The following is a 13,774-nucleotide window of genomic DNA, read 5'->3' as shown; positions in this document are numbered from 1 at the left end:
TAGATGCAAAAAAGTTAATGAGAAGGACTCTGTAGTTCAAGTCATAATTTTAACTTTGGCTGGGTGGGTTCCCAGAGCCAAGAGCCTTAACTGATTATTATCTAGGACGATGTTTCATTTGCAAATCTTGGCAACACTGGAGAGCAATCCTGGAGAAATATCTGTTTTACTACTTCACATTTCAGGTTTCTAAGGGTATGTCTACACTACGGAATAAGGTCGAATTTATAGAAGTCGGTTTTTTAGAAATCGGTTTTATATATTCGAGTGTGTGTGTCCCCACAGAAAATGCTCTAAGTGCATTAAGTGCATTAGCTCGGCGGAGCGCTTCCACAGTACCGAGGCTAGAGTCGACTTCCGGAGCGTTGCACTGTGGGTAGCTATCCCACAGTTCCCGCAGTCTCCGCTGCCCATTGGAATTCTGGGTTGAGATCCCAATGCCCGATGGGGCTAAAACATTGTCGCGGGTGGTTCTGGGTACATATCGTCAGGCCCCCGTTCCCTCCCTCCCTCCGTGAAAGCAAGGGCAGACAATCATTTCGCGCCTTTTTTCCTGCGTTACCTGTGCAGACGCCATACCACAAGCATGGAGCCCGCTCAGGTAACCGTCACCCTATGTCTCCTGGGTGCTGGCAGACGCGGTATGGCATTGCTACACAGTAGCAGCAACCCCTTGCCTTGTGGCAGCAGACGGTACAGTACGACTGGTAGCCGTCATCGTCATGTCCGAGGTGCTCCTGGCCACGTCGGCTGGGAGCGCCTGGGCAGACATGGGCGCAGGGACTAAATTTGGAGTGACTTGACCAAGAGAATTTGACCATTCTCTTTAGTCTTGCAGTCAGTCCTATTGAACCATCTTATGGTGAGCGGGCAGGCGATACGGACTGCTAGCAGTCGTACTGTACCATCTTCTGCCGAGCAGCCATGAGATGTGGATGGCATGCAGTCCTTCTGCACTGTCTGCTGCCAGCCAAAGATGTAAAAGATAGATGGAGTGGATCAAAACAAGAAATAGACCAGATTTGTTTTGTACTCATTTGCTTCCTCCCCTCCCCTGTCTAGGGGACTCATTCTTCTAGATCACACTGCAGTCACTCACAGAGAAGGTGCAGCGAGGTAAATCTAGCCATGTATCAATCAGAGGCCAGGCTAACTTTCTTGTTCCAATAAGGACAATAACTTAGGTGCACCATTTCTTATTGGAACCCTCCGTGAAGTCCTGCTTGAAATACTCCTTGATGTACAGGCACCCCCTTTGTTGATTTTAGCTCCCTGAAGCCAACCCTGTAAGCCGTGTCGTCAGTCGCCCCTCCCTCCGTCAGAGCAATGGCAGACAATCGTTCCGCGCCTTTTTTCTGTGCGGACGCCATACCAAGGCAAGCATGGAGGCCGCTCAGCTCACTTTGGCAATTAGGAGCACATTAAACACCACACACATTATCCAGCAGTATATGCAGCACCAGAACCTGGCAAAGCGATACCAGGCGAGGAGGCGACATCAGCGCGGTCCCGTGAGTGATCAGAACATGGACACAGATTTCTCTGAAAGCATGGGCCCTGCCAATGCATGCATCATGGTGCTAATGGGGCAGGTTCATGCTGTGGAACGCCGATTCTGGGCTCGGGAAACAAGCGCAGACTGGTGGGACCGCATAGTGTTGCAGGTCTGGGACGATTCCCAGTGGCTGCGAAACTTTTGCATGTGTAAGGGCACTTCCATGGAACTTTGTGACTTGCTTTCCCCTGCCCTGAGGCGCATGAATACCAAGATGAGAGCAGCCCTCACAGTTGAGAAGCGAGTGGCGATAGCCCTGTGGAAGCTTGCAACGCCAGACAGCTACCTGTCAGTTGGGAATCAATTTGGAGTGGGCGAATCTACTGTGGGGGCTGCTGTGATGCAAGTAGCCCACGCAATCAAAGATCTGCTGATATCAAGGGTAGTGACCCTGGGAAATGTGCAGGTCATAGTGGATGGCTTTCCTGCAATGGGATTCCCTAACTGTGGTGGGGCCATAGATGGAATCCATATCCCTATCTTGGCACCGGAGCACCAAGCCGCCGAGTACAGAAACCGCAAGGGGTACTTTTCGATAGTGCTTCAAGCTCTGGTGGATCACAAGGGACTTTTCACCAACATCAACGTGGGATGGCCGGGAAAGGTGCATGATGCTCGCATCTTCAGGAACTCTGGTCTGTTTCAAAAGCTGCAGGAAGGGATTTACTTCCCAGACCAGAAAATAACTGTTGGGGATGTTGAAATGCCTATATGTATCCTTGGGGACCCAGCCTACCCCTTAATGCCATGGCTCATGAAGCCGTACACAGGCAGCCTGGACAGTAGTCAGGAGCTGTTCAACTACAGGCTGAGCAAGTGCAGAATGGTGGTAGAATGTGCATTTGGACGTTTAAAGGCGCGCTGGCGCAGTTTACTGACTCGCTTAGACCTCAGCGAAACCAATATTCCCACTGTTATTACTGCTTGCTGTGTGCTCCACAATATCTGTGAGAGTAAGGGGGAGACGTTTATGGCGGGGTGGGAGGTTGAGGCAAATTGCCTAGCTGCTGGTTACACGCAGCCAGACACCAGGGCGGTTAGAAGAGCACAGGAGGGCGCGGTACGCATCAGAGAAGCTTTGAAAACCAGTTTCATGACTGGCCAGGCTACGGTGTGAAAGTTCTGTTTGTTTCTCCTTGATGAAACCCCCCGCCCCTTGGTTCACTCTACTTCCCTGTAAGCTAACCACCCGCCCCTCCTCCCTTCAATCACCGCTTGCAGAGGCAATAAAGTCATTGTTGCTTCACATTCATGCATTCTTTATTCATTCATCACACAAATAGGGGGATGGCTACCAAGGTAGCCCAGGAGGGGTGGTGGAGGAGGGAAGGAAAATGCCACACAGCACTTTAAGCACAGCACTTTAAAAGTTTACAACTTTAAAATTTATTGAATGACAGCCTTCTTTTTTTTGGGCAATCCTCTGTGGTGGAGTGGCTGGTTGGCCGGAGGCCCCCCCACCGCGTTCTTGGGCGTCTGGGTGTGGAGGCTATGGAACTTGGGGAGGAGGGCGGTTGGTTATAGAGGGGCAGCAGTGGCAGTCTGTGCTCCAGCTGCCTTTGCTGCAGCTGAACCATACACTGGAGCATACTGGTTTGGTCCTGCAGCAGCCTCAGCATTGAATCCTGCCTCCTCTCATCACGCTGCCGCCACATTTGAGCTTCATCCCTGTCTTCAGCCCGCCACTTACTCTCTTTAGCCCGCCACCTCTCGTCCCGGTCATTTTGTGCTTTCCTGCACTCTGACATTATTTGCCTCCACGCATTCGTCTGTGCTCTGTCAGTGTGGGATGACAGCATGAGCTCGGAGAACATTTCATCGCGAGTGCGTTTTTTTTTCTTTCTAAGCTTCACTAGCCTCTGGGAAGGAGAAGATCCTGTGATCATTGAAACACATGCAGCTGGTGGAGAAAAAAAAAGGGACAGCGGTATTTAAAAAGACACATTTTATAAATCAGTGGCTACACTCTTTCAGGGTAAACCTTGCTGTTAACATTACATACATAGCACATGTGCTTTCGTTACAAGGTCGCATTTTGCCTCCTCCCACCACGTGACTACCCCCTTAACCTTCCCCCGTCCCTGTGGCTAACAACGGGGAACATTTCTGTTTAGCCACAGGCAAACAGCCCATCAGGAATGGGCTCCTCTGAGTGTCCCCTGAAGAAAAGCACTCTATTTCAACCAGGTGACCATGAATTATATCTCACTCTCCTGAGGATAACACAGAGAGATAAAGAACGGATGTTGTTTGAATGCCAGCAAACATACACTGCAATGCTTTGTTCTACAATGATTCCCGAGTACGTGTTACTGGCCTGGAGTGGTAAAGTGTCCTACCATGAAGGACGCAATAAGGCTGCCCTCCCCAGAAACCTTTTGCAAAGGCTTTAGGACTACATCTAGGAGAACCGCAAATGCCAGGGCAAAGTAATCCTTTCACATGCTTGCTTTTAAACCATGTATAGTATTTTAAAAAGTACACTCACCAGAGGTCCCTTCTCCGCCTGCTGGGTCCAGGAGGCAGCCTTGGGTGGGTTCGGGGGGGACTGGCTCCAGGTCTAGGGTGAGAAACAGTTCCTGGCTGTCGGGAAAACCGGTTTCTCCGCTTGCTTGCTGTGAGCTATCTACAACCTCCTCCTCCTCATCATCATCTTCTTCGTCCCCAAAACCTGCTTCCGTATTGCCTCCATCTCCATTGAAGGAGTCAAACAACACGGCTGGGGTAGTGGTGGCTGAACCCCCTAAAATGGCATGCAGCTCATCATAGAAGCGGCATGTTTGGGGCTCTGATCCAGAGCGGCTGTTCGCCTCTCTGGTTTTCTGGTAGGCTTGCCTCAGCTCCTTCAGTTTCACGCGGCACTGCTTCGGGTCCCTGTTATGGGCTCTGTCCTTCATGCCCTGGGAGATTTTGACAAAGGTTTTGGCATTTCGAAAACTGGAACGGAGTTCTGATAGCACGGATTCCTCTCCCCAAACAGCGATCAGATCCTGTACCTCCCGTTCGGTCCATGCTGGAGCTCTTTTGCGATTCTGGGACTCCATCATGGTCACCTGTGCTGATGAGCTCTGCATGGTCACCTGCAGCTTGCCACGCTGGCCAAACAGGAAATGAGATTCAAAAGTTCGCGGTTCTTTTCCTGTCTACCTGGCCAGTGCATCTGAGTTGAGAGTGCTGTCCAGAGCGGTCATAATGGAGCACTCTGGGATAGCTCCCGGAGGCCAATACCATCGAATTGTGTCCACAGTACCCCAAATTCGAGCCGGCAACGTCGATTTAAGCTCTAATCCACTTGTCAGGGGTGGAGTAAGGAAATCGATTTTAAGAGCCCTTTAAGTCGAAATAAAGGGCTTCATTGTGTGGACGGGTGCAGGTTTAAATCGATTTAACGCTGCTAAATTCGACCTAAAGTCCTAGTTTAGACCAGGGCTTAAGCTTTTATGCTGCTTTCTCTTTCCATGTGATGGAAGAACCCTGTGACTTTTTAAAGGGGAAATCTCCTTCTAATATTGCAAATCTAACTAACTTTCAAACCATCTTACTCCACAGCTGTCACAACAGACTTTCTCTTACGTGTCATTAAATGTATGAGACATCTCTGTTTTTTTAAGTATTCTTTGTAGGCAATGAAAATGACTACTGTGGACATTATAGGAAATGAAGTGTTTAAAAAGGATTTGGGATCTGAGTTTGGAGACTGCCTAGAAGAAGTGTTACAGGTACAGTTGCTTGCTACCCAGTTGACGAATGTAACCTTTTTATACCTGTATTTAAAGTACCATTGTATAATGTATACTGAAGTGGAAAGGCAAAACTGCGCTAAACATTTCTCCTAAGCCTGGGGCTATTTAGTGTAATCTGATGTTATCCTAACCAACTCATGTATTTTAAGATATGTGATTTCCTGCATTCCTTGGAGGACAATCACACTGTACATAGTTGGGGAAACAATACTTCACAGATTTAGAAGACCTTTAGCAATTAAGTGGTTATTATCCTAAACCTATTGTTTCCTTTCCTCATTTCCCATAACCATGACCCTTGTGAACTGTGTTCTTTCTGTCTGTATTTTTTTTCAACTGGGATTTTGGGAAACCTTACCACAGTAGAATAGAAGAGTTTCTCAGACACTTATTCATTTAAGTTTTCTCTCTGTGTTATGCACCAGGCTGTGGGTGGTCTTGCCTAATGGTCATAGCAGGAGGCTGGCCTCGTGGTTGGAGCAGAGGTGACCAGAGCCCAATCAGGAGCTGCGTTACCATGCACAGGGGGTTAGCTGGAGCTGAGAGCCAGGAATCAGGATCAGAGGGTCAGAGCCAGAGTATCAGCTGGAGCAGAGTTCTTGAGCAAGGGCCAGGAGCAAAAAGCAGGACCAGAGACACAGCTGCAGACATGTAATGCTATTGGGCAGCCAGGGACACAGGGCTGCTGCAGAGTTTAAGAAGGTGCCTGATGGAGTCTTCGGGCAATCAGGAGCCGGGTTAATTTGCTGAATTAGCTGAGGGCAATGAGCTGCATCTGGGTGACAGTACCCCACTCCTTATGGGGTGCCTTCCAGGGGCCCTTGGATCCAGCCTGTCAGGATGGGCCTGGTGGAAAACCCATCGTATGTCTGGGTAGGGTTGCCAACTTTCTGCTCGCACAAAACTGAACACCCTTGCCCCACTCCTTCTCTGAGGCCCTGTCCCCCTGCTCACTCCATCCCCTCTCCCTCTGTCGCTTGCTTTCCTCACCCTCACTCGCTCATTTTCACCATGCTGGCTCAGGGATTGGGGTGCAGAATGGGGTGCAGGCTCTGGGGTGGGGCTAAAATGAGGGGTTCAGGGTGTGGGAGGGGGCTGTGGGCTGGGGCAGCGGATTGGGGTTCAGGGGGGGTGAGGGCTCCAGCTGGAGGAGCGGGCTCTGGGGTGGGGCTGGGGATGAGGGATCTGGAGTGCAGGTGAGGGCTTCGGGCTTGGGGGTTCAGAGTGGGGGAAGAGGGTTCCAGGCTGGGGCAGGAGATTGGGGTGTAGGGGGGGTGAGGGCTCTAGTTGGGGGTGTGGGCTCAGTGGTGGGGCTAGGGATGAAGGTTTTGGGGTGCAGGAGGGTGCTCCGGGCTGGGATCGGGGAGTTCTGAGGGCAGGAGGGGGATTAGGGTTGGAGCAGGGGGTCGGGGTGCGGGAGGAGGTCAGGGGTGCAGGCTCTGGGTGGTGATTACCTCAAATAGCTCCCAGAAGCAGCAGCATGTCCCCCCCTCTGGCTTCTATGTGGAGGTGTAGCCAGGCGGCTCTATGTGCTGTCCCGTCCGCAGGCGCCGCCCCCACAGCTCCCATTGGCCATGGTTCCTGGCCAATGGGAGCTGTGGAGCCGGCACTTGGGGCTAAGGCAGGCTCCCTGCTTGCCATGGCTCCGTGTGGCTCCTGGAAACAGCGGCATGTCCCCCCTCCGGCTCCTATGCCCCTATGCGTAGCCCCGCAGCACCTGCCTTAGCCCCGCTGTGCTGCCGACCGCACTATTAAGGGCCCAGTCAGCAGTGCTGACTGGAGCCGCCAGGGTCCCTTTCTGACCAGGAGTTCCAGTCAAAAACCGGACACCTGGTAACCCTAGGTCTGGGGCATGAATGTTCTCAGGTTCCCAAGATTGTTCATCTGGACTCTAGCCTTGCCAGTCTGTCGAGTAGAATAGCTTGCCCTGCACCCATTGGAGTATAGAATCTGCTTGACTATATACTTTTCCTGGCCTGGACAGTTACCAGTGCAGGCAGCGGGTTGAAACAGAAAACCCATTTCCGGACTGCGTGTGGTGTCAGGAGAGGGCCATGGAAGGTGGGGTGGATTTTCAGATTCTGGAAGCTATAACTTAAAGGTAGTGGGTTGATTTATTTAATTATTGGGAAGGGACCATTATACTAGTGATCCAATTTTGCTGACGGGCGCTTGGATTTTACATTTCGGGTAGACCTTGTCCCCCACCGCAAAGCCGGGTGTGTCCTGCAGTAGGTGTTTAACCCAGCTATATGCTGCAGGAGCTGGAGAGTCCACAGGGAAGTCTGGATGAAAGCGGGGATGAAATTTGTAATTGGCAAAGAAATGGCTTTGCACTAGGGAACTTTTAATACGTACCAGCAGGGTCCACAGGTACAGTTGGTGCACAATGTGCTGGTGCACACTAGAATTTACACCCCAAGTGGTGCACATCAATGCACCATATGGACAAGTCTTCATGTTTCTATTTTTTTAAATCTCCCTAGTTCATCATCTTACCTTTGTTTTTCTGTAGTGAAGAGTCTGCAAGTTGGTTCTAACACCCTATTCGAACTCCCTGTTGGAAGCATGTACTTGCTGAACACTTGCTTTGCTTTTTAGTGTCTCATTTTGTAGCCTACGTTCTAACAAAGTGCTGATTTTTGTTTTGAAATGATTGATTAAATATGCTGAGTAATCATTAAGTCCTATGACTGTTAATCTCTCTGGTACAGTTGTTTTCGTTTGCTAAATCTGATTAATATCTGACTAGTGGATTATGTAAGGATCAGCACGTTATTTTCCCAGCCGATTCATTGAAATGCTGAATTTCATTTTCCGTGGACTGAGACAACAGATGCTCTCTTCTCCTTCTGCATAAGGAGCAGAGTGCTTGGTGTATTGTAGTATAACAGAGTATGATGTTACTTTGTCAAGTAATGAGTGATTCCTACAATGTACTAACGACTGACTACATCCTGCTGGGCTGCTCCAGGAGAGCATTATAAGCCTCGCTGTGATCCTTGCACCCTTGAACAAGTTTCAATCATTATTCTTATGCTCCTCCCAAAGGGAGGAAGCAGAGCCGTGAGCTAGACCTCTGCCACGCATGGTCAATGGAATTGCTGGGTCATATGATGGGGAGTATGCTGCATCTGCAAAAGCCTTTAGCCGCACATGTGCTCCCGTTGTGCATTGGGAAGCTTCAAGAGGAATTCTGGGACCTAGATACAATTCTGCATGGAGCTCCCCTTGGGGTGGGACCAGTACAGTAACTCCTCACTTAATGTCGTCCCGGTTGTTACGTTGCTGATCAATTAGTTGTGCAACGCTCCCTTATGGCCTTGTTTGTCCACTGCTTGCAGAAAGAGCAGCCCGTTGGAGCTAGTGATGGGGGCTTGGAACCAGCGCGGACCAGCAGCGGCCCCCGCCTCCCCCATCTGCTCCCCTGAGTTCCCTGTGCGGCAGCCATCCAGCAGGCTAACAATTGCCCGCAGTTCAGCTGTCCCTTCCCCCACTGCCATGTGCTGCTCCTGCCCTCTGCCTTGGAGCTGCTTCCCAGAGCCTCCTGCTTGCTGTGCAGGGGTGAGGGGAAGAGGGGTGCTAATGTCAGGGTGTCCCCCTTTCCCCCTGCTTCTGCCCCCCATCTACACAGAAGGGGGGACACGACAGGGATCAGGATGGAGGGAGCTTGTTGGCAGCAGCTGCTGTCTCAACTTGCTGATCTACGTAAAAAGGTAAAAAGGCTATGCATGTCTCTCTCTCTCATACCCCGTGTGTGTCTCTGTCTCTGTCTGCCATGCTGTCTCCCCTCCCTCCATTCGTGCTGCCCTGTAGAGTGTGAGGCTCCATTAACAACAATGGGTTAACCTGAGGGCTTAGCCGAGTGCTAGGTCATCATTTAGCAGTAAGGCATTCCCCGGGAAATATCCCGCCCTCTTCCACCCTTTGACTTCACCACTTCAACCAAGCTTCGCAATCATCATTGCTGTGTACAGTACTAAATTGTTTGCTTAAAACTTATACTGTGCATATATATGTGTGTGTGTGTGTATGTATATGTGTATGTATGTATAAATAGTCTTTTGTCTTGCGAAAAAAATTTCTTTGGAACCTAACCCCTGCCTATTTACATTAATTCTTATGGGGAAATTGGATTCACTTAACATGATTTCACTTAAAGTAGCATTTTTCAGGAACATAACTACAACGTTAAGCAGGGAGTTACTGTAGCAGCAATCTCCTAGTGAAGACTGCATTTTTGAGTTAAGGGGTTCAGTTTTCCAACTAAAAAAATACAGTAAGTTGAAAATTTGTGTCTAGATGCATTTGCAAACATTACTTTTTTAAACCTGTGTTTCCCATATAAAAACTCCTAACTACATCAGCTTTGTTCAGGGGATTTGCAAACACTAAACCTCCCTGCCCAAAACCTCTCCAATCTTGATGCTAACTCTACTAAATCCTTGTCTTATTCCACATTGCAGAACTTCCGCTTATGGCGAAAATCAGATTAGCTCATTTACTTGTTTGTGGGGATGATAAGCTTGGCAAAATCAGAGGAAAGTGAACAGAGCAGTCCTGCGAAAATTACTAATGTCTCTACCAGAGGGTGGCTAGGACCATGTAATTGATCAGTCCAAGGAGAAGGAACATGGGAAAAACATACTGCTTAGCAATAAAAACACACCAGTATTCTGGCTGTAGTGTAACCATATAATAATAACTAAATCTGTACCTCTGCCTTTATAGTTCCCTCTCTGAATGCCCTGAGGTAATCCTCAAACTCCTCTGCTCTTTCATTCTGTGCCTCTAAGGCCTTTGCACTATCAGCATCCCAGAAGAGATTATGGATCCTCTTCTGGGTCTCAATTTTAAAAGTCTAGTAATTGAGTCTCCCAAAAATGATGTGAGCTGACCTCTTTTATTCCCTTTGATTCCAAGGTCCACAGGCTATGCTACTTTTCCATCTGTTTAGTTATACACATGTTTTCTTTAAGTAGCAAATAGGCAAGATAGACGTGTCCTAAATGCTTACTGACTTACTACTGAAATCATTGCTCCACTTCCTTCTAACATGCTACCAAGCCAGACCCTCCCAATCTAGTGGTCTCCTTACCACAGAGGACCCGATATGGGAGAAAGATGACCCCTTGAGCCCTAAACCCTTTCCTTTGTCTCTGTGGTGGATATATGAATGCCAATGTGCTCGTCCTGGAGGGAGTGGAAAAGAGAGGGTCTACATGGGGAAGGAGAATATCCCCTCATAGTTGCTATATGATAAGAGTAAGGTATTGTAGTTTTTATGGTTACTGAGACTGCTCTGGATGGCTATGATTCTGCAGTAAGATCCTGAGAAACATCAAAGTATCTTTATAGTTTGGATACCTTGACTGCTGTGCATTTCCAAATTTTAAAGGGGTCTAGGTTTCTTGTAAGTTTAAAACCTGAATGTATTGGGTATCTAATATTTAGAGGGCTTGCTGTTGTTCTTAACTCTGTGGTTCTTGAAAGGTAATATGCAGTCAAGCCAGTGTGTGCCTGCAACCTTCACCTAAACAAAGATTTTTGTGTGGAAATATAAATATACATTTAAAGATGGTGAAACTAATGAAGGAGAAGAAAGGGTTCAGGGCATGAGGAGTAGAAAAAAGAATAGATATGGGGTCAGCAGTAGTCAGATTAAAAAGCACCTTTGGAATGATGAAGTTCTAAGATGGATTTAAAAAAAAAAAGTGCTGAGAAATGGACCAAGATGGATGTCGAGGAGAAGTGAGTACATCACCATAGGGTCAACTGCAAGAAATGTTTGCTCAGAAAAAGGGTTGAGGAGTTCTTAATTATAGTTTGGGCATTTGCTGTTAAGGGTTTTAAAAACTGAGTATTAGCTTGGTGTATGTCTGACAGCCATCACTTCTACCACTGAATTGCTGTATGACTTTGAGCAACAGGAATATATTCAGGGTTGTCCTATGGCCTGTGTTGGAGGTCAGACTACATGATCACAGCAATCCCTTCTGGATTTATAATCTATTAAGTCATAGAGCCTTGCTGAAAATTTACCTACTGCACAGGGCTATTGAGAATTAATAAAGTAATGTTTTTATAGTGCTTTGAAAACCTGTACAGCAGTATATTTGAGTATTCTGCTGTTTTTACTGGTAACATCCACGTAGGTATCTATGTGTCCATAAAAATTTCTCAAGTCAGTGATGATAAAATGAATAGTACACATATCCAGAAATATTTGTTAAATTGTAGAGGTGAAGAATACCTGAAAATATAATGTGGACAGCTTAAAATAATGCTTTGGCAGTAGAGCCCTTTTTCTCATTTTCAAAGCACTTTACAAACATTCACTCAATTAGTCCCTCACCCCTGCACAGAACAATTATTACCAAGAATAACATCCTTTGTAGAGTAAACTACATTTTGCATTTACAATTAAGGTTTTTCTAAAAAACATGTTTTTTTTCTCTGTGAAAAATATAATTTCTTACTACTGGTTATAAAGAGTGCATAAATGTTTGAAAGGAGTATATCAAACCCTTCAGGGACTAATTGGCATCGTATTCTTATTTTTAAAAAGGTCTCTGAACATCTGTAGATTTAGGACCATCTAAAGGGTTTTAATTTTCATTATTAAACTTTTTAAAAGTGTTTAACATCTAAGAGCATAATATTTAGCATTCAGATAGAAGCTCAATTTAAATTCAAAGGAAAGTGTAACAATTCTAGCTTCTTGTGTATAAGAATAAAGAGTTTTACATATTCTGTCTTCCAATGCTTTTATAACAAAAACCACAGAACTAAGAAACTTGCAAGCCTTTCAAATGCTTACAGAAGTTCCTGAGTCAGCTTACTTGTATTTTAGAACAAATGGATATAAACTGGTCATTGGGAAGTTTAGACTTGAAATTAGATGAAGGTTTCTAACCATCAGAGGAGTGAAGTTTTGGAATAGCCTTCCAAGGGAAGTAGTGGGGGCAAAAGATCTATCTGGCTTTAGGATTAAACTCAATAAGTTTATGGAGGAGATGGTATGATGGGATAACATGATTTTGGTAATTAATTGATCTTTAACTATTCATGGTAAATAGGCGTAATGGCCTGTAATGGGATGTTAGATGGGGTAGGATCTGAGTTACCCAGGAAAGAATTTTCTGTAGTATCTGGCTGGTGAATCTTGCCCATATGCTCAAGGTTTAGCTGATCGCCATATTTGGGGTCGGGAAGGAATTTTCCTCCAGGGCAGATTGGAAGAGGCCCTGGAGGTTTTTCGCCTTCCTCTGTAGCATGGGACACGGGTCATTTGCTGGAGGATTCTCTGCTCCTTGAAGTCTTTAAACCACGATTTGAGGACTTCAGTAGCTCAGACATAGGTGAGAGGTTTTTCGCAGGAGTGGGTGGGTGAGATTCTGTGGCCTGCGTTGTGCAGGAGGTCGGACTAGATGATCATAATGGTCCCTTCTGACCTTAGTATCTATGAATCTATGAATCTTTTTAAAGAGGTTGACAACTTGATGGAGATAAAATCAGTTGAGAACATCTAAAGTAGGAATAATGAAGATAGTTGAAAGAAAAGGAGTACTTGTGGCACCTTAGAGACTAACAAATTTATTTGAGCATAAGCTTTCGTGAGCTACAGCTCACTTCATCGGATGCATGCAGTGGAAAATGCAGCGGGGAGATGTTATATATACAGAGAACATGAAACAATGGGTGTTACCATACACACTGTAATGAGAGTGATCAGGCAAGGTGAGCTATTACCAGCAGGAGAGAAAAAAAAACCTTTTGTAGTGATAATCAAGGTGGGCCATTTCCAGCAGTTGATGAGAACATGTGAGGAACAGTGGAGGGGAATAAACATGGGGAAATAGTTTTACTTTGTATAATGACACATCCACTCCCAGTCTTTATTCAAGCCTCATGCAATGGTGTCCAGTTTGCAAATTAATTCCAATTCAGCAGTCTCTCGTTGGAGTCTGTTTTTGAAGTATTTTTGTTGAAGAATTGCCACTTTTAGGTCTGTAATCAAGTGACCAGAGAGATTGAAGTGTTCTCCGACTGGTTTTTGAATGTTATAATTCCTGACGTCTGATTTGTGTCCATTTATTCTTTTACGTAGAGACTGTCTGGTTTGGCCAATGTACCTGGCAGAGGGGCATTGCTGGCACGTGATGGCATATATCACATTGGTAGATGTGCAGGTGAATGAGCCTCTGATAGTGTGGCTAATGGCATATGGTTTAACAAAGATAAAAATAGGTACCTAAAACAAATATCACATTTGTGCAAATATCTGGACTCAGACATAGAGATGCTATATTGTGAAATATCTGGTCACCCTCTGAAGCCATGTTCTAAGTGTTATTTGACTGGCAGTGTCAAAGTTCCTTCCCCACTCTGAACTCTAGGGTACAGATATGGGGACCTTCATGAAAACCTCCTAAGCTTATTTTTACCAGCTTAGATTAGAACTTCCTCAGGGTAC

At 46.6% G+C, this 13,774-nt stretch overlaps 1 protein-coding gene across 5 annotated transcripts in view; it reads left to right on the top strand.

Annotated features, from left to right (window-relative positions):
• CPQ (carboxypeptidase Q) overlaps window positions 1-13,774 on the top strand; it is a 262,566-nt gene that overhangs the window by 23,678 nt on the left and 225,114 nt on the right. For 2 of the 5 annotated variants that reach the window (XM_073330506.1, XM_073330510.1), the window contains exon 1: window positions 13,431-13,548. The exons of 2 other annotated variants lie outside the window; for them this stretch is intronic. In XM_073330506.1, the coding sequence (XP_073186607.1) occupies window positions 13,461-13,548 (88 nt within the window). In that variant the 5' untranslated portion in view covers window positions 13,431-13,460. Of the gene's footprint in view, window positions 1-5,166; window positions 5,275-13,430; window positions 13,549-13,774 lie in introns of those variants that run through there. One more of the 5 variants, XM_073330509.1, reaches the window with a different exon arrangement.

The sequence above is a fragment of the Lepidochelys kempii genome, chromosome 2 (genome assembly GCF_965140265.1).
Source record: "Lepidochelys kempii isolate rLepKem1 chromosome 2, rLepKem1.hap2, whole genome shotgun sequence".
Classification (NCBI taxonomy): domain Eukaryota; kingdom Metazoa; phylum Chordata; order Testudines; family Cheloniidae; genus Lepidochelys; species Lepidochelys kempii.
This window is presented reverse-complemented; position numbering and strand designations above follow the sequence as displayed.